Source organism: Crocuta crocuta, unplaced genomic scaffold (genome assembly GCF_008692635.1).
Source record: "Crocuta crocuta isolate KB4526 unplaced genomic scaffold, BGI_CrCroc_1.0 scaffold277, whole genome shotgun sequence".
Taxonomy (NCBI): Eukaryota; Metazoa; Chordata; class Mammalia; order Carnivora; family Hyaenidae; genus Crocuta; species Crocuta crocuta.
Window position 1 is genome coordinate 629,522 of NW_027531912.1, and position 21,140 is coordinate 650,661.

The 21,140-nt window shown below is 41.4% G+C and overlaps 1 protein-coding gene and 1 long non-coding RNA gene across 2 annotated transcripts in view; one reads left to right on the top strand and one right to left on the bottom strand.

Annotated features, from left to right (window-relative positions):
* Positions 1–21,140, bottom strand: part of PARP4 (poly(ADP-ribose) polymerase family member 4) — an 82,342-nt gene that overhangs the window by 44,277 nt on the left and 16,925 nt on the right. The window contains exons 10-17 of the mRNA XM_077774713.1: positions 17,646–17,806; positions 13,981–14,118; positions 11,487–11,582; positions 7,188–7,371; positions 6,839–6,995; positions 4,327–4,451; positions 1,326–1,457; positions 462–548 (exon numbers count right to left, since the gene is read on the bottom strand). Coding sequence (XP_077630839.1) covers positions 462–548; positions 1,326–1,457; positions 4,327–4,451; positions 6,839–6,995; positions 7,188–7,371; positions 11,487–11,582; positions 13,981–14,118; positions 17,646–17,806 — 1,080 coding nt within the window. The remainder of the gene's footprint in view (positions 1–461; positions 549–1,325; positions 1,458–4,326; positions 4,452–6,838; positions 6,996–7,187; positions 7,372–11,486; positions 11,583–13,980; positions 14,119–17,645; positions 17,807–21,140) is intronic.
* On the top strand, positions 10,887–20,442 carry LOC144240412 (uncharacterized). The gene is made up of 3 exons (XR_013337709.1): positions 10,887–10,984; positions 14,583–14,652; positions 20,123–20,442. It is a non-coding gene; the product is annotated as an uncharacterized LOC144240412 (long non-coding RNA).

A 21,140-nucleotide genomic window follows, 5' to 3' on the forward strand; every position in this document is an offset into this window, starting at 1 on the left:
AGAAAAGAAAATGTTACTAAGAAAATCATTAGGAAGACAAAATAAATTTACAGGGCTGTACTGTATTTATAAAAAAAAAATCCGCCTACAAGTGCATCTATGCAGTTCAAACCTCTGTAGCTCAATGGTCAACTGTATATTACACTTTTTTATCAGAAGATGAGGATTATGTACCCAAATGTCTTCTTTTCCTTATAACTTCTGGGAAACTCCGTTCCCAAGGACAGAGGCAGCTGTCCTTATTTGTCAGGCAGTACTGACACGTCTACTTCCTCATTCAGGTAAAGCCAAATGGTTCCGACCAGCTTGACCTCCCCTCACTAACAGCAAAACTAAACTCTAGGCCTAAAGCATCATACATTATCCCAGTTTCTACTATGAATTTCATGTTTCAAGTCATATCCCAACTCTTTCTCCCTCTGGTAACTATGTGAGACACAGGCATGAATATCAAGCCCTACGGGTGCATCCTGGTCCATCAAGTAAGCGCCATGGCCTTGACTGATGGCTTCTCGGTATTCGCGGTGGGCTGCTTCCTTCTCTTTAACCTGGAAAAGATTATTTTCATACGAGTCATTAAACGAATAGTGATTTCAGACTTGAACAAGAAAAACTTCATCAATATTTATTAAAACCTATGCAAAACCAGAAAACTAAGAATTTAAGGTGAAATGGAACTTATATAAAGTGATCATTAAAATCTTATTCTTATCTAATAAGAATGTGAATCATAAAAGGCTAAAATGACGACGTTGGGACCAAAATATTTCAGAGTCAATAGTGAAAAAAAACATTTGATTGGGATGTTATGTTGAACAAAAATAATAAGTTAAAGCTTAAATTTAATAAAATAGGAGTTACTGCAATTGGGGGCTAATCCCTTAGAATAAAGAAAGAATGTATCACTTGTTACTTTTTTGGTACACCTTTTCTTACAACAACAGCCATCACCTCAGTTTGGCTGCTACCACAGGGTGCAGAGGGTCAGTTTTTTGCAAAACTATATAAGGGCTTCACCAGTTTTCCAGCGTGCCTCTCTTAAACTTTTGATAATGAAATTGATCTTTTCTGAAGTGCTGGACAAAGAATCTGCAAGGCACTGACTGATGAACACTGGACAGGCAGGAACAGAAAGCAGTGAACCAGGGAGGGACATCTGGGTGGAGGCCAGCTGTCTAAGTGCTTGCTTCTTCAAAGATTAATTCTGCCTTACGATAAGGCTGCTATTCAACCCTATAGCTATGGGAACTCAGGTGAGAGATCTGAGTAAATGGGAAACTGACTTTGAAACCAGAGAGCGATCACAGCTCATTTTCTCCCCTTACCTCTCCTACTATGTGCTTCCCATTGATGAATGCTTCAAAACCACAGACAGCTGCCTTATCATCCAAAGGAAAAATGTATTTTGCCTCAATGGGCACATGACTTTGATTGGTGTATGTCTGAAAAACAATGACCTGAAGAAAAAAAAAAACCATATACTTGATGAAACAACATTTGCAAGAACAACTATTAATGAAAACTACGATGTATATTTTCTTTAAATTCCTTGAATTTTTATCATATCCCTCAACTTCCCAATCCTGGCTTCAGGGGTTAGAACATTCTAGGATTGCAATGTGGAGTCCCCGTCGCAGTATAAAGAGTATTAGCTACATCGTTAGGTACTTCATACACACATGCTGGAATAAAAGTCACTAGTATTACAATACTGCAAACTGGTTAACAGAAGCAACGCAACTTTCGTGAAGGCCGCGACAGAACAGTCCCGCTACGTGTGGGTCTTGATCCCTCCTTGGCGTCACATGGGACAGACACTCTTCCAGAAGAGTTCGTATATCTGGTCTGTTTCCAGGTCTTGGCGTTTCTTCCTTTACCTCTCTGTGCACAGCCCTCCGTGGGTTTTCTTATTATACTCATCTCTTCCTGCCTAGTCGACTCCTGAATCAACTCTTTTCCACTCCTACATGCTGTCACTAGTTCTATCTGATTAATTTTACTAACTGGACTCTTTATCACATCACTCCCTTGCTTAAGAAAAGTCCAGTCTTTATGTTTTCTTTCATAGCTTATTGTCAAGTTGGTTTCCATACAACACCCAGTGCTCATCCCAACAAGTGCCCTCCTCCGTGCCCATCCCCCCTCCCCCACCCCCACTCCCATCAGCCCTCAGTTTGTTCTCAGCATTCAAGAGTCTCTCATGGTTTGCCTCCCTCCCTCTCCCCCACGATTTTTCCCCTTCTCCTCTCCTGTGGTCCTCCGTTAAGTTTCTCCTGTTCCACTTGTAAGTGAAAACATATGGTATCTGTCCTTCTCTGCCTGACTTATTTCGCTCAGCATAACACCCTCAAGTTCCATCCATGTTGCTACAAATGAAAAAGCCAGTCTTTAAACATTTGAAAATTAAACAAAACCATCTAGACATATAATAAACAGTAACATTTAAACATATGGCAATAATAAGGAGAAAATACGTAAACATTTGTCATCAATCATCTCTGGGAAGAGACTGAAATGAAAATTAAAAGAATAAAGGCGGGGCGTCTGGGTGTCTCAATCGGTTACGTGTCTGACTCCTGATCTCAGCTCAGGTCACGACCTCACGGTTCATGAGATGGAGCCCTTCTTCAGGCTCTGTGCTGACAGTGTGGAGCCTGCTTGGGATTCTGTCTCCCTCTCTCTCTGCCCCTCCCCTGCTTGCTCTCTTTCTCTCTCAAAATAAATAACGTAAAACAAAAGAGAATAAAGGTTATGAACTTATACAAAAAGCCATCCACAACTGGATTTACAGTAAACTGGGCTGCCCCCAGTGTATGTTCTGCACCAGAGAAAAAAATTTTAAGGCACATGTATTTAAAAAAGAATTTCATTTTCTCCACATCAGCAGGTCAGCACCCTCCAGGATACCTGATCTCACAATTCTTCAAGCAAAGGCCTCACCAGCTGGTGGCAGCCTCCTGCTCACCAGGCAGCTACCCTGGAACGGGGAAGGAGGGGGGAGCCACAAAGGATTGAGTCCTAGGGTTTCTTGGGGGTCGGCTGACTGGGCCATTCTAGAAGTTCAGAGAGCACCTGGCAGAGAGCCAGGGACGGCTGACCAGGACACGTGCCCGTGCATGGCTCTCCCCTTCTCCCCAGGACACCGATGCTGCACCTGTGACTGATGGGTAGGACCCTGTCTAACTGCATCCTGGGCAGGGTTAACGTTTCTTCCTCCTCTGCGCATGTCCTGCCCGCATCTAGTTAGCAGGTCTGTCTGCACAGGAGCTCTGGGGTCAGGCCTACGTCAGCTTCACTCTCTGCAATCGTGTGACTGGGCACTCAGAGAGCAAGGAATATCTGACAATGATCATAAGAGTATTTTTACTAGGTCTCAGAAGAGAAACAAATACACTGTGCTGATGTTTGACATCTTAATGTTCCTCCTTCAGATGAAACTACTATTTTAGTTTTGTTATTAACCTAAAAACATTAAACTCATTCTAAGAGTCAAATAAGTGAGCCGTGAATATACAAGTCCCTGCTGCTGGGCCTCTGTTTGGATATTCAAAGTCAACCTACAGGCCAGCAGTCTAATCACAAATTAGTGGAAAATTCACTGCTAAGTCAGGAGTTATTGGCAGGGGCGCCTGGGTGGCTCAGTCAGTTAAGCGTCCGACTTCGGCTCAGGTCATGATCTCATGGTTCATGGGTTCGGGCCCCACCTCAGGCTCTGGGCTGACAGTTGGCTCAGAGCCTGGAGCTGCTTCAGATTCTGTGTCTCCCTCTCTCTCTGACCCTCCCCTGCTCATGCTATCTCTCTCCCTCTCAGAAATAAATAAAACATTTTTTAAAAAAGGAGTTATTGGGCAAACTTCCCCATGGAAAATCTTCATCAGGTTTAAAATATGAAATGACAATAACCAAAACATGGAAAGAGCCTAAGTATCCATCAACGGACAAATGGATCAAGAAGATGTGGTTTATCTATACAATGGAATACTACATGGCAATGAGAAAGCGTGAAATGAACAAATTTTAGAAATGCATGTTTTGGGCACCTGGGTGGCTCAACTGATTGAGCCTCTGACTCTTGATTTCAGCTCAGGTCATGATCTCACAGTTGTGAGATGGAGCCCCACACTGGGGCTCAGAGTGGAGCCTGCTTGGGAATCTCTCTCTCCCTCTCTCTCTGCCTCTCCTCCACTTGTTCAAGTCTCTCTCTCTCTCAAAATAAATAAACATAAAAAATGCACATGTTAATTCACGCAACTATAATCAAATTGTCATTTATGTCTTATATCTATTGAAAGTATCATAAAGTATTTAAAACCACAAAGAACATACCTGGGCTACAAAGTCTATTATTTTTCCTTTGATGTGAACATCCTCAAGAGGAACTGAATTGCCAGAGAAATCCTGAAGGCCGGACTTGATGTTGCTGAAAGGTTTGGCATCTTGTAGCTGATAATCTACATATTAAAACGATAATGTTAGCTTTTAAAACCATCCCTGCACTACCTTTGTTATCTTAATCTTTGTTTCCCTTCCCTTTACACATTATATTTTATTTTTTTATTTTTTATTTTTTTTTAAATTTTTTTTAATGTTTTATTTATTTCTAGGAGAGAGAGAGAGACAGCGTGAGCAGGGGAGGGTCAGAGAGAGAGGGAGTCACAGACTGAAACAGGCTCCAGGCTCTGAGCTGGCAGTCAGCACAGAGTCCGACACGGGGCTCGAACCCACGAACCGCGAGATCAAGACCTAAGCGAAAGTCGGACGCTTAACCGACTAAGCCACCCAGGCGCCCCTTACACATTATATTTTAAAGGGAAAAATGGACAAGTAGCATTTTATGATCTTCAATAGTCAATTCTATAAAGTAAGTGAACCCACATGAGAAAAATGGGGGGAGCATTTGTAACAGACACATGACCTTTTTAATCTAGAGATTCTGATGACTCATCTTGAAAATTTAGAGTCATGCAATTACTTGAAAGGCATACATTTAAACACATAAGTACAGAAAAGTCTTAAGAATACTTAAATAAGTGTAGTTTATGCATGAATCTAGATATGTGCATCCCTGGCCCGTAATTTTGATTGGTCAGTCATTATTATTTTTTGTGCCACAAAAGTGTGTATGACCAATATGAGACTCCTTAGACATTCACTCCAAGGGACACTAAATCAAAATTTGCTTTTTAATTTTCTTTTTAATGAAAGAAAAGCTGGGAGAGAGAGGCACAGAATCTGAAGCAGGCTCCAGGCTCTGAGCTGTCAGCACAGAGCCCAACACAGGGCTCGAACCCATGAACCGTGAGATCATGACCTGAGCCGAAGTCGGACGCTTAACCGACTGAGCCACTCAGGCGCCCCTCAAACTTCTAATATAACATATGGTATACTTTCTATACCAGATGGTACAAAAATACACATACAGTTAGATATGTAAATATATATGCTCTTGCCAGACATTTAATTTAATGGCTCCAGGAGAGAAAAGCAGTGTTATTTTCTTACACATGAAAACATATATTTCTGATAAAAAATAATTTTATCACAGTTAAAAATGTTAATGTGTTTTTATAATGCAATTAATAAATGTTATAATAGTTTGGGCTTATGATTTCCTGAGAAGCTACCATCCTATCATATATTTCTACTACTAACATATAAGCTGCACATTACAATTCTGGGGAGTGCCTTCACTTAATGCAGATATTGACCTCATATGCAACATAGAAAAGCTGAGGCTGGGGGCACCTGGGTGGCTCAGTCAGTTAAGCATCCAACTTCAGCTCAGGTCATGATCTTGCGGTTCGTGAGTTCGAGCCCCGCATCAGGCTCTGTGCTGACAGCCTGGAGCCTGTTTCGGATTCTGTGTCTCCCTCTCTTTCTGCCCCTCCGCTGCTCATGCTCTATCTCTGTCTCTCTCTCTCTCTCTCAAAAATGAATAAACTTGAAAGAAAGAAAGAAAGAAAGAAAAGAAAGAAAGAAAGAAAGAAAGAAAGAAAGAAAGAAAGAAAGAAAGAAAGAAAGAAAAGCTGAGGCTGAAAGAGCTACACAGTCTGTCCCATTTTGCACAGCCTAGTAATTAGCAAGTTGACAATCAGGGCTCCTGGTTGCCTGAGCTGGTTAAGCAAGCTGACAATNAGAAAGAAAGAAAGAAAGAAAGAAAGAAAGAAAGAAAAGCTGAGGCTGAAAGAGCTACACAGTCTGTCCCATTTTGCACAGCCTAGTAATTAGCAAGTTGACAATCAGGGCTCCTGGTTGCCTGAGCTGGTTAAGCAAGCTGACAATGAACCTGAGCTTCCTGGTTCTAAAGCTGTGCCTTCTGCCTGCTCCACCAACCCCGTCACACTTCTTGCACTCGGACATCTTAAATTCCTTCTGTGAGTTTGTGGAATTGGCTCAACCTAGGTATGTTAACAAAGTAACAAGTAATTTTGAGAACACTTAACCTCTCTCAAGTATCCTGGTTTTTATTTTTACAAGGTAAAAAGGGAAACAGATGGGGCACCTTGGTAACTCGGTTGCTTGAGAGTCTGACTTTGTCTCAGGTCATGATCTCACAGTTTGTGGATTCGAGCCCCGCATCAGGCTCTGTGCTGACAGCTCGGAGCCTCGAGCCTGCTTCTGGATTCTCCTTCTCTCTCTGGTCCTCCCCTAATTGTGCTCTGTCTCTGTCTCTCAAAAATAAATAAATGTAAAAAAAAAATTTTTTTAAACAGAAATAGAATGTTTATGTATAAGGTCATAGATACAGTTACTGAACATGAACATTAATTCCTCTAAGAATAAAATGGTTGAGTTCTATAAATATCACATAAAACAGTATTCCAGAAAACTGTCTTACCTTCAACCTTTGAAAAATTTGAAACCGTAGGTCTGTATTCTTCTAACTCAGTAGTATTACAAGGGTGAAAGTCCTTTATTTCATCTCCAGGTATGCAAAACTTAATAATGTATTTCAATTTAATCTGATTGGTTTTATATACAACAAATTCATCATCCTAGAACCAACAGAAATTAATAGGTGTGGGGAAAAATCCTTTACTGGCAAATGTTTTCACAAAAGCAGAATTGCAGGTTTGCTAATTTAGAAAATATTGAATTCAGGCAGCCATAGATATGCAATAATTATTTAAACGTAAGCATATTCAAAAAAAACAGGAGCCTTTCTGCTCGTTTCCTGAAATAACTACCTCGAAGTCCGTGGTGACCGTGGGTGTAGCTCGAACCCCATGGACACTGTCATAACCTGGCGGTGCTTCCGACAAGGAGAAGTCTCTTCTGTGGAAGTCCGCGCACTTTCCAAGCGCTACGTCACAGACAGCCAGGAGCCGGGTGCCGTCCGTCTCTCCCGGGTGGGAGTACTTCACACCCGTACTGCGAGCGAGAGGAAGTGCGTGCTTGTGACTTACGGTTACACGGCAAAGACAGTTTAGTGTCTGTTATCCATCTCTACGTGTGAAATACTGCCTAAACGACTTTGCTGGAAGAATGCTCCAGATTTTACTGCTATTAAAATATCTCTGAAGTGTCATTTTAGAACTTTATTAGTCACTTCTTTGTTTAAAACTTTAATGTGAAAAACACAGATGTTGCCTTTCTGTCCCGCTTGAGGTACTTTCTCCCAGGGATGGATGAATTCCACTGCTGCCTCAAGTCTTTACTAACTACTAAAACACACGCATTTTGGTGCAGCAAACACCAAAGCGATGAAAGGTAAGGAAGCCTTCCCACCTTGTTAATTAAGACAAAGTAGATGGCTTCCCTGCACTGAAGCTCAGAGAGAACACGAAATGCCACATAAGTAAGAACTGGTCAAAGGGAAAGACAGCACTTGCATTCTCACAAGCCCTTCTGAATCCAGATGGAGAAACAAAAATTTCAAACGACATCTAAATGAGAGATTTTGTTTAGACTTTCTTCAGGATTCAGCAGCTTTAAAAAAGCAACCTTTCTCTCTGCCTTTCCCATGCTCACTGTCCCTCAAATAAATAAACTTAAAAAAAAAGAGCAACTTTTGTTATTAAGGAGCATAGTCTAGGACACCTTTGGAAGCAACACGTTTGGGACATACCTCTATTTTTCCAAATATCGAGACCCAAATACAAAAGTGTTGCCTGACAACACTTTGTTCTATCTCCTGAGACTGGACTCCCCCCTCTTTTCTGAGAGAGAGAGATTGAGAGCACGAACATGCACAAGCAGGGGAGGGGCAGAAGGTGAGGGAGAGAGGGAGTCTCAAGCAGGCTCCAAGCTCAGTGGGGAGCCCGACATGGGGCTCAATCCCATGACTGTGAGATCATGACCCCACCCGAAATTAAGAGTCAGACACCCAACTGACTCAGCCACCCAAGCCCCCTAAGATTTGCTCCCTTTTATTTAAAATTTTAAAAAATTTTTATATTTCCAAAATATTTTATTCTATTTATTTATTCATTTTTAATGTTTGTTTATTTTTGAAAGAGACAGACAGAGTGTTAGTGGGGGAGAGTCAGAGAGAGAGGGAGACACAGAATCCTAAGTGGGCTCCAGGCTCTGGAGCTGTCAGCACAGAGCCTGATGCGGGGTTCAAGCTCATGAACCATGAGATCGTGACCTGAGCTGAAGTCAGATGCTTAACCAACTGAGCCACCCAGGCGCCCCTAAAAATATTTTAAGTAATCTTTATTTAAAAAAAAAATTTTTTTTTTAAATGTTTTATTTATATCTAGGAGAGAGAGAGACAGCGTGAGCAGGGGAGGGTCAGAGAGAGAGGGAGTCACAGACTCTGAAACAGGCTCCAGGCTCTGAGCTGGCAGTCAGCACAGAGCCCAACGCGGGGCTTGAACCCACGAACCGCAAGATCATGACCTAAGCGAAAGTCGGACGTTTAACCTACTAAGCCACCCAGGCGCCCCTAAGTAATCTTTACACCCAACACGGGGCTCGAACTTACAACCCAGAGATGAAGAGCTGCCTGCTCCACCGACTGGGCCAGCCAGGTGTCCCAAGGCTTGCCCCCTTAAAAAAAAAAAAAAGATTAGTTCCCCCTTTTCTCCTAAAACTTGTTTCCCTGTGCCTGCTGAGCCTGTGACCTTGACTTTACCTCAGCTTCCTCCGTCTCCATCCCGGCCTTTCTCTATGGCTGCCTCTACTGCTTGCCTGCCCATCACCCCTCTCAGCCTGTTGCAGTCTGGCTCATCCGACACCACTCTGTCCAGTCACCAAGGACTTCAACTTGGTTAAATTCAACAGAATCCCAAATTATTAGAAAAAAATCTTAACCTCTAAAAAATTTTACTTTCAAATATTTTGTACTGAGGAAACAGCATTTATACCAGACGTGTTAAGTTTCAAGAACAATGATAAGACAACCAACCACATTGCTACTGCCAAGTAGAAAAGAACACAGGTGCCTGGGTGGCTCAGTTGGTTAAGCATCCGACTTTAGCTCAGGTCATGATCTCATGGTCAGTGAGTTCAAGCCCTGCTGTGGGCTCTCTGTAGTCACCGTGAGCCAGCTTAAGGCCCACTGTCTCCCTTTCTCTCTACCCTTCTCCTGCAAATGTATGCGTGTGTGCCCTCTCTCTCTCAAAAATAAACATTAAAAAAAAAGAAATAGAAAAGAACATCATCAATATTTCTATGTTGCCCTGTGGCATTACCTTCCCTGCCACCCAGAGGGTAATCTAATCGCTATCTTGTGTTTCTGTGTATATTATTTTCTCTTTATTTTATAGTGTTGATCATAGATATGTGTCCCTCAACAATATGCTTAGCTTTGCTTGTTTTCATATTTGCGTACATACAGAATCATAGAGCAAGTTTTTGCTCCACATTACGTTCCTAAGACTCACCGACATGGTGTGTGTGGCTGTGGTTCACTTGTATAAACTGCCACCTAGGGCTCCACCAAAACGTTTGGATCCGTTCCACTGTCACGGGGCACCTGCATCATTTCCAGGGCTCTTACGGTTTTCTGAGCCATTCGTGTCCTTGTCAGTGATTCTCAACCCAGGCTGAATCATCCAGGGAGCTTAGAAACTACTGACACCCAAACCTTAACCTGAGAGGTCCTGATTTAACTGATCTGGGGTGAAATCTGCACCAGTCATGCTTAAAAGCTCCTCAGGTGGGGAGGTGGTGGGGGATGGGTGAAATAGGTGATGGGGATTAAGGAGGGCACTTGTGATGAGCGCTGGGTATCGCACAGAAGTGTAGAATCACTAAATTGTACATCTGAACGAAATGTTATATGGTATGTTAACTAGCTGGAATAAGAATAAAAACTTTAAAAGAAAGTCCTTCAAGTAAAAAAGATAAAAGTAAAAAAAATCTCCAGGTGACTCGAATGTGCAGCCAGGATTGAGAACCACAGCTCCCTGGTTCTGAGTCCGATCTATAGGGTCCCTAGGTCACACCATTAACTATGCTCTTCAGCTACAGCAGACGATGCCAACATTTTCTCAAGAGGGCTTATCAGTTTATCAACAGGGTCTGAGAGTGCAGGCTGTTGTAGAGACTTACCAACATCCAGACATGTTACTTTTTCTTTTTTTCTTTTTTTTTTTTGCTGATAGGCATTAAACGGTATATTATAGTTTAATTTGCATATTCTTGATTAGTAATCTTTTCAAATGACATTGTCCATGTGTTTCCTCTTATTAGGTTCTTATTCATGTCTTTTGTCCATTTGCTTTTTATTTTTTTTTTTTTTCTTACTGATTTGTAGGAATTCCTTAAATATCCTGGATAATTAATTATCCTGGGCCTAAAACCAAGTTCCATCATTTAACTATCTCTGTGACTTTATGCAAGTTACTTAACCTCCATCAGTCTGTTTCCTTTTCATAAAATGATGTCACAATACCACTTGTGAGGTCTGTAGACAATGTTCTGGTGCCATGCACAGGGCAGGTGTTCAATACCTTGCGGCTACTTTGGGGACAGATTTAAATGTTAACAAGGATATTGAAGATGAAATATTATTGAACGAGTTCATTTATAATAGGTAAGATACAATTTATCTTAAGTTATATCTTAAGTAATAGATAAGTTGTTTGTGTATATAATGTGTATAAGCACATGAGAGGTCATGTGCTATACAAGTTAAGATCATGGCCCTGGAGAAAGACAAAATGTTGTGTGACCTTAGGCAAGATACCCTCACTGTCCGTCAGTGTTCTCATCTGTGATATGGGGTAATAACAGAACTGACCTAAGAGGGTTGTTGTAAGGATTAAGTGGGTAAATATATGTAAAGATTCTCAGGATCATAAAATTACTAAGGTGCTTTAAAATAAAATTTTCCCAAATATCCATCACCAAAGACATATTTATATAGTATACTAAGAAAACTGGTCGCTTTCAGTGATCTGTTTCTTGGGTGAGGAATCCCTCACCAAGGAAAGATGGGAGGAAACCACATAGCAACTACTTGCTTATAAATCCCTGGTGATGGGTGTGAGTAGCATGATTAAGGATATCCTATATAGTATACATAATATACTAACCTGAGTGAATCGCTGAAATATATCCCACTCCCAAGATTTCCGATGTCTGTTCTCTTTGTGCCACGATCTTCAACTACTTTGGGTAAAAGCAACCCACTAAAAAGAAAAGGAAATTACAATGATTTACTAAAAGAAAGGTACCTTTTATTATAGCCTCATAATTCCAGCAAAGACAAGTGCTATTAAAGGAGGACATGATGCTAAGTGAAATAAGCCAGACACAGAAAGAGAAATACTGCCTAACCTCACATATATGTGGAATCTAGTGTTCTCACCACAGGAAAAAAAGATAACTATATGAAGTGATGGATGTGTTGATCAACTTGATTGTGATAATCATTTCACAACGTACATGTACATTAAATCATCAAGCTATGTGTTTTAAAAAATCACCTTGTGGGGCACCTGGGTGGCTCAGTCAGTTAAGTATCCGACTTCGGCTCAGGTCATGACCTCACGGTTCGTGGGTTTGAGCCCCGCGTCAGGCTCTGTGCTGATGGACAGCTCAGAGCCTGGAGACTGTTTCAGATTCTGTGTCTCCCTCTCTCTCTGACCCTCCCCTGCTCATGCTGTCTCTCTCTCCCTCTCTCTGTCTCTCTCTCAGAAATAAAAACATTTAAAAAATAAATAAATAAATAAAAATAAATAAAAAATCACCTTGTACAACCTTAAATATATACAATTCTCACTCGTTGATCACACCTTAATAAAACTGGAAAAAAATACACCAGTTAAAAAGACATCAAATAAATAAATAAACAGCGAGCATGAAATGAAAAGAAAAATCTATTTCAAAGTAATCCCACAGAAGGATTTCTAGGTGCTATTCAAACGTACCAATCCATGGCCAGTTTCTCGGCACGGTCTTGACCAGCCCTGAGACGCTGGCCATTTTCCTGCCATGGGTCGGGTCGGGGCTCTGCCTCCTGCTTGCCGAGGCCACCACTCTGCAGAACCCTGTGTAAGTCCAGTGCCGCCTGCGTTTCTCCCTGGCTTAAGAACTTACCCAGGTTCCTACTGGACTTCTAGCATTGCTAAGAACTCTCTGTGATCAAAGTTAAACCATGTTTATCTCTGAGAAGGTGGGTAAAGGGAGACTTCTGCGTTTACTACAGAAACATCTACAGTTTGAATTTTGTATTATGAAATGTAATTATCTTTGTAAAATGGTTTTTGGGGTTTAGTCCTACTTAAAAGCTAATTTAGAAAAATGTCCTATATTTCAATGGGTATCTTTATACTTTCATTTTTAATTTTTAAGCCTTTGTTTCACATGGAGTGAAGTGTGAGGAATGAGGTAAGGATCCAACTTTGTACTTTTCCAGGTAGTAATCTGTCCTAGTACCTAGTATTGAAGAAATTATCTTTCTCCTACAGAAATAAAAGCTGCTTTGGTCATATACTAAGCCCTCTATGTTTTTGCATTTACGTTTGGATTCTTTTTTTTTTTTTTTAAATGTTTTATTTATTTCTGGGAGAGAGAGACAGCGTGAGCAGGGGAGGGTCAGAGAGAGAAGGAGTCACAGACTGAAACAGGCTCCAGGCTCTGAGCTGGCAGTCAGCACAGAGCCCGACGCAGGGCTCGAACCCACGAACCGCGAGATCATGACCTAAGCGAAAGTCGGAAAGTCGGACGCTTAACCGACTAAGCCACCCAGGCGCCCCTACGTTTGGATTCTTTATTCTATAGACTCATCTATTTGGGCATACCTCAATAGTTTAATTAACACAGCTTTATAACATGTTTTTAGTGTCTGGTTAATTCCTCTTCATTAATCTTCTTTTTCAAAATTATCTTGGTAAAGTCAGATTTTAAAAAATATGTGCAGTATCATCAGCTTTTTATTTCTTAAAAAAATATCTTGTTAGCACTTTTATTGTGATACCTCTAAATTTATAGGTTATTCAAGGAAAGTTGGCATCCTTTTAATTAGTGCAAGTGTCTTTTGGGTCCTTCAACAGCAGTTGAATGTTTTTTCTAGATGTATCCTGTATATGTCCTTTTAAGTTTCTTCTTAGGTGTTTAATTAAGGACCCAGATGTAATCACATCTCCCTGCTCTCTGTGACTGTAGTTTGGCTCTAATATTAAGTGATAATTCAAAGCAAATAGAAAAAATTAGACTTATGTTTTGAATAGAGAACTCATAGCATCTAGGTACTCTAATTTCTAGACCTTTCTCTCTAAGTATTGGATGTTTCCTAGATTAGACACACAGAAGAGCCATGGAATAGAGAATCTCCTTTCTTCATATGCTGCCATCTTCAAGAAGCAGTTCATACCCATGTACTACACTTTAAAATATATATAATAAATAAATAATTTAAATTATATTTAATTATAATTTAAAGGGTTCTGTTTTCTCTGGAATGCAGTTAAGCTGATTTTAACTGAGAAGACCCAGGTAGTGTATAAAAAAGGTTAGGAAAAAAGGTAAAACACTTCATGTTCGTGAGGCTCAAACATATGGAAAATCAAGATGGTGTCCTCTTACCGGGACAGGATTCCTACAAAGCTTTGTACGGGAGATCCATGCAGCAAGGGCTTCACGTTGCCAAGCTGGCTCAAAAACTCTGTGGCTTCATTCACTCTGCCAACCCTAAATATCTGCAAGATGTCCACTGGACCTTCACTGTAAAAAGTAGAAGAAAAATCTTGAGGTTGCATAATCGAAAGCAAAATAAAATATCATCACTAGCGGGAGAAAACCAAAACAGCCCAAATGTCCATTATTATGGAATGGATTCCATGAGTCACAACATAACAATTCTTGGAAATACTACGTAGCCATTAAAAATCACACTCTTAAAAAATAAATAAGGATAAGAAGTAAGACTTGTAGTAAAATAAATTTTAAAATAGGTTACAAAACTTTACACATGCTATGATCCCAAATTTTGACAACTATATAATGTATAGAATATATAGCTTGAATTCATCGCACTGATTCACTCAACAAACACACTCTGTGCTGAGTATTCTGCCAGGCACTAGAAATGAGGATACATGGTCTCTGGCTTCATGGCGCTTACATCCTAATGGTGAGACAAAAATTAAAAGTTAACAAATAACTGATTTTAAGTTCTACTCTACCAGGTTCAGAGATGGGATGGTCAAGAAAGGCCTATCCTTGAGGGTGACATTTACTGCAACATGGCATAATGTAGTGAGTATTCTAAGACCTAACTGGCTGCTATGGGAAAGGAAACTGGATGGGGCAGGAGCGGGAAGAAGGTCAGGAAGGAGACGAGAGGGCGGCGTCTGGACTGAAGGCGGCAGAAGTGCAAATGAAGGAAGCCAATGGATTACAGAGCTTTTGCAGGCAGAAGTGACAGGGCATGGCAACGTGGGGATGACGAAGAGCTGACAAACTCTCTGCGTGGGTGACTAGGATGGGAGGCACGGGGAAAGACTGGGGGACTACGGAGAGACAGAGTTGTGGGGTGGAGGAGATAAGAGAGCCTCTCGAGTATGTCTTCCCAACTCGTTTCTTGGCGTCACATTGGTAGCTTGGGATTACCTATGGTGGGAGCATTTATCCCACAGAAATCAGCGGTTATTACAAGTCAGGACTTTTATTTTGGAGAGCTGGCCTACCAGCACACCACTAGCCTAAGAGAATCAGTAACTCAATTTGGGATATATTTATTCTACACCCAAATGCCAACAGTGGTCATATTATCTCTGGGTTATCTCTCGGTGGCGAGATTTGGGGTGATCTTTAGTTTTCTTCATGTTTTCACGCATTGTCTAAACTTTCAGCAAGGAACGTGAGTTTTATAACTAGAAAAAATTAATATGAGAAAAACCATTAGTGAAATAAAATGGAGAAAATCTTCTTCTCCTTGTCCTGCTTCTGCTGCTTCTCCTGCTTCTGCGGTTTCTTCTGCTTCTTCACAGCAGCAGAATGTCTCCATCCGGAGAGGTCCACTTCTGTTGTATGACGTTACTAGGGTGTGAGGTGAGATCGCTAAGGGCTTGAGTTACGTTAGATGACTGAACTGCACTCCCTTCCCCGGGGCTTGAAGACGTGGTGGCTCTTTCTTCTCTTTGACTCTCTGGAGAAAGTCAGTTACTCCCCTCCTCATTCTGCCTTCATTGCTACTAGTTTCTAAATTAATATTAGATCTTAGCAGATGCCTAGGGGTGGGGTCAAAAGTCAAATCAAAAGACATAAAAATAATTTGATTATATATAAAAGCAAAATCTGGAAAAGATCTACAGCAAAGGCTTTTTTTAAATTAACACAAAAGTCACGTAACACAAAATTCACCATTTTGAACTATACGGTTCAGTAGTATTTAGCATATTAAAATGTGCGACCACCACTTCTATTAGTTAGTCCCCATTCTTCCCTCTCCTGGAACCAGGCAATTTGCTTCCTGTCTTCACGGATTCGATTGATCTATTCCAGATATTGCATATAAACGAAATCATATAATATGTGATCTTTTGTGCCTGGCTTCTTTCACTTAGCATAATGCTTTTGAGAGTCACTCATTTTGTAACATGTATTAGTACTTCATTCCTTTTTTGGTGATTAATATTCCGTTTTATGTATATACCACATTTTGTAAATCCATTCAACCACTGATGGGCATTTGGGTTGTTTCCACCATTTGGCTCTTGTGAATAGTGCTGCTATGAACATTCATGTATCGGTATCTGTCTGAGTACTTGTTTTCAGTTCTTTGGGGTATATAACAAGGAGTTGAATTGCGAGGGCAGACAATAATTCTGTGTTGAATTTGTTGAGCAACTGCCAAATGGCAGCTGTACCATTTTATGAGAGTTCCAATTTCTCCACATCCTCACTAACACTGTAATTTTCCATATTTTTGTTTTCTCAAAAAAATATAGCCATCTTAGTGGGTGTGAAGTAATGCTAGTAATGGCATTTGAGGATGACCAATCAAGGAAGACAGAACACAAACTGAGATATGTCTGAATTAGTCCATAAGGGGGTGCCTCTAGCAACGTGCCAGAAACCAGTTCTCAAGGCAACAGCGAAACCCATACATGACCCTGATTTGTAGCATTTTCTGATCTCTATGGTGTAATTCCTCCCACCACAGCCGATGTCAAGTTACTAATCGTATTCAGCTCACAAAACTCCTAAAAATGTAACAAATGGCCCCCGCGGTTGGTGTAAGGGGCTGCAGTTCATCACCTTAGGCTCTAGGCAGTGTGTGAGGCTGATTAAGCTTAGCCTGACCCATTACACCTCATGAGAGCTGAGATGCCAAAAACACCCAGAAGAAAGACTTCAGACAGAGGAGTGCTGGGAAGTTACATAGTGGGCTGAGTGACCAATCCAACGGAAGTCAGTCCCACCCTTGAGAATAATCCATCACATTAGTTTCCCCAGCCTTGAAGCTGGGTCCAGGTCAGTGAAGGCTGGTCTGAGGGGCTGATCTACATGCATCCGTTGTTAGTGCCGCTGCCCTGGCTTGTAGAACACACATGAGCACAAGAAACAGGGAGTCTCGCCATCAGTGAGAAAACAGATGTGACTGACATTTAGGGGTGTCCTATCTCTTGACATGTCTTCCAGATTTTCAACTGAATGTTTTCATGCCATGGAGTGGCCTTCTGAGAAGCTACCATACCCACAGCCCTGCATTTTAAAATCTTAATTTAAGTGGGTTTTGCTATACAGTACCCTTCAAAACACAAAAATACCTTGCGATTTAAAATTTTTAAATTTAATTCTCAGCAAGATTAGGTAAACTTGAACTCAGAGTGAATTAACAGGGAGAGTTTTCAAGCACAGAATACTGCCCCAAGTTATATTATTAACATTGAAGAAAGTAATTTGTCATCACAATATAGCTCCCTTGTTACAGAGGATTAAATTATACAGGTAATTGTGGAGAGTAGCTTTTTTTTTTTTTTTTTAAGAGAGACCATGCCCGCATGCGTGTGGGGGAGGGGGAGAGGGAGAAAGAGAGACTCCTAAGCAGGCTCTGCCCTCTCAGTGTGGAGCCCAGCTGCAGGGGGCTCGAACTCAGGAGCCCTGAGATCATGACCTAAGTGGAAATCAAGTGTCAGACACTTAACCAACTAAGCCACCCAGGCGCCCCTGGAGAGTAGCTTTTTAACAGAATCTGAAATAGTATTACATACTAACAGATCCTAAAACATTTCCTTTATGCATACCTGCAATTATTCTGTAAAATCTCTTTTCTAACTCTGAAAAATTCTTCGGTGTTCTGTTCAACATGCTCAATTTTGCATCTCAAAGCTCGGTATTTGGCAAGAGATGGCGGGTTGGGTTTGGACAAATTAGTTTCACAGACATTAATCATGTCTCTTATCAGCTGTAGATGGAAATAATACAAGCGTTAGAATCACTACATATCAAAATATTTATAGCACATGACACGTTCTCAAAAAGACTGGAAAAATAAGGTTTTACTTCCCCAAAGCTTTTTTCTTCCAAAGATTTTATTTTTAAGTAATCTCTACATTCAGTGTGGTGCTTGAACTCAAAACCCAGAGAGATCAAGAGTCACATGTACCACCGACTGAGCCAGCTTTTGATCAGTACTTTGATCAATATGTAAGTGGCATATTAAAGGTAATACCTTTACTATATATCGTGCCCTCAATGATAGCATAATATACAATAATGATAATAATAATAGTATACATGAGGACAGCATATCATTGTTGATAAAGTGCTTTCAGGTACACTGTTCCTTTTTTTTTATTTTTAATGTATTTTATTTATTTCTGAGAGAGAGAGAGAGAGCATGAGCAGGGGAGGGCCAGAGAGAGAGGGAGTCACAGAATCTGAAGACAGCCTCCAGGTTCTGAGCTGTCAGCACAGAGCCCAATGCAGGGCTTGAACCCACTAACCATGATATCATGACCTGGGCTGAAGTCAGAGACTTAACCAACTGAGCCACCCAGGCGTCCCAGGTACACTGTTCCTTTAATCCACACTGTAACGCTGGTCTTATTAGATCTTAGTATCCTCATTATCTAGATTGGGAAAATGAGGCTCTGAGAAGCTGAATTAATTGCTCATGACTCCACAGCAAAGAGGGGATAGTGACTAAATAGGAACTCAGATCATCAGAACGCAAGTCTGATTCTGTTACCAAAAATTCATTATGCATGTTCTGTATGCCAGGCTTGTATTAGGTTTGAAAGACACAAAAATGAATAAGACACAGGTGTCTTCCCTGAGAGAGAACCCTGGTATACTTAGTATACTCACAGGTCCTGGAGCTTGGAGGGGGGAACAGAGCTCCTGGATAATCTGAATTACATTTATATAGGAATTTATTGCTTTCCCCATCTTTGAGATGAACAAGACATTGACAGGGAGTCCTATCCATTCTACTTGCCATGCGTCTTTGTGACCTTAGCGTGGGACAGGCTCACTGTTATTCAAATACACCAGCCATAAAAGAAGAGACTGATGAACTTTTCTATTTAAAAGTAAAAAAATTTCTGTATGGTGAAATAGAACCAGTCAACCACCACCCCAATTCACCATAAGCAAAGTAAAGAACAAAACAAAGCGAAAGAAATAAACAAAAGAAAAAAAAACAAAAGAAAAGGAGCCAAAGGACGTGAATAGGCAGTTCACAGAAAAAGACACACAAACATCCCCTAAATATAAATCCTGGAACTGAGAGGTCATTCCTCATCCACAAAATTGGTATAGTCTAAAAGTCTGACAAATATACTTTGGGTAAAACTATAGGAAATAGAAACTCTCCCTCACTGACAGTGGGTGGGCAAATGGTAGACCCTTGATGAGGGAATCAGACAAAATCTACCACAGTCACAGAGGCCTTCATCCTGTAAGCCAGCACTTCTATGCCTGGGACACACCCCAGAGACCCTCCCCTGCACGTGTGAAATGACCAGTACACGCGTGTGTTCACTGTGGCGTTGTCTGTAGTAGCAAAGTCCGGAAACAATCCACAACGTGGTGAATGAGGGTGCTCCCTATGTACACGATATGTTAAGTGGGAAGAGCGGATGCAGAACCGCAAAGATGGCATATGACTCTTCATGTAGAAAAAGGAGGAGAGGAGTAAGTATACATGCGCATATTTATAGTTTTTTGCATAAAGAAACCACAAAGACAAGCGAATTAGTAAAAATGGACATCTATTGAGTTGGGGAATTCAAATGGGTAAAGAGGACAGGGTAGAAGAGAGACTGCTCTGAGTATCCCTTGTAAATATAATTTTGACCGGGTACCTAGGTGGCTCAGTCAGTTAAGCATCCGACTCTTGATTTTGGCTCAGGTCATGAGCCTTGCATCAGGCTCTGTGTTGACATCATGGAGCCTCCTTGGGATTTTGTCTCCCTCTCTCTCTGTCCCTCTGCCGCACGCACTCTCTCTCTCTCTTTCAAAATAAATAAAAATAAACTTTAAAAAATATCTAATTTTGACTTTTGAATAATGCAGATGTATCACCTACTGAAAATATATGAAAGTTAAATGAAAAAGTATTTGGATGGGCGTCACATTCACCTGCTCAATAGCAAAACCAGCCACTTAGGCTCTTTATTTTGGTCAAATCATGAAACTTTACATTTGGAAGACTCCTTTCTCATCTTATTTACTGGTTCATCTCATCGGTTGATTCTCCACTTATTTTGGATTTCAGGGGGTGGGAGGAGCCTCCTCTAACAGCAAGAGAAGAAGTACTCTGGCTGGGATGCTATGCAGCACTGCAGCTGTAAGGTGATGTTCGGGCAGCCAGGGGGAGGGACGCTAACTTCACAGGAAGCACGGGGACGGGAAGAAGCCAGACCCCTGATGACAATGCCACCTTTGAATGACTGGACCAGCAGCCACCCTACAGCTTCCGGTGACACAGGGTGATACGTGTCCTCATTGTTCAAGTCAATTACAGACAGAATCCTAACTCATCTCCTTGAGACAGGGAAACTGAAGACTCAGTAAAAATCTGCTTTTTGCTCCTTTTCCTCCTTCTCCTCTTGTTAGGACCCCCACTTTACACACACGTCAGAATGCAAATAGTGTATGTCTTCCTTGTATGGGACAAGGAGGTAAGGATTTCTCTAGGATAGATGATATCTAAGGAAGGGCCAGGTGGGAATGACGTGAGAAGCCACATGACTCCAGATCACCCAGTTACACATCTCCACGACACTCCCTGGCTCCGAGGAACATCACCTGAGCCCTCATTTTGTTTTGACCAGTCCCTGCGTGCCTGAGAGGGCATGTACACCAGACCGTGACCTACATGAAAATCCCAGACTCGGGCAAAGATAAGACTCCCTCTTTTCCTTTGAGTCTCCCACACACTCTGTACCCGCACTCCCTCTCTCCCTTCAGTAACCTCTGCTTTCACCTCCCACTGGCCCGCATTTGATTTCTGTCCTCCTGATTTCTTTCTTTTAAAAATTTTTTAATGTTTATTCATTTTTGAGGGAGAGACAGAACATGAACACGGGAGGGGCAGAGAGAGAGGGAGACACAGAATCCGAAGCAGCTCCAGGCTCTGAGCTGTCAGCACAGAGCCCAAAACAGGGTTCGAACTTGAGAGCCATGAGATCATGACCTGAGCTGAAGTCGGACGCTTAACCAACTGAGCCACCCAGGCGTCCTGTCTCTCCTGCTGATTTCTATCCCTTGAGCAGCCAGGAAGCCCCTCTGGG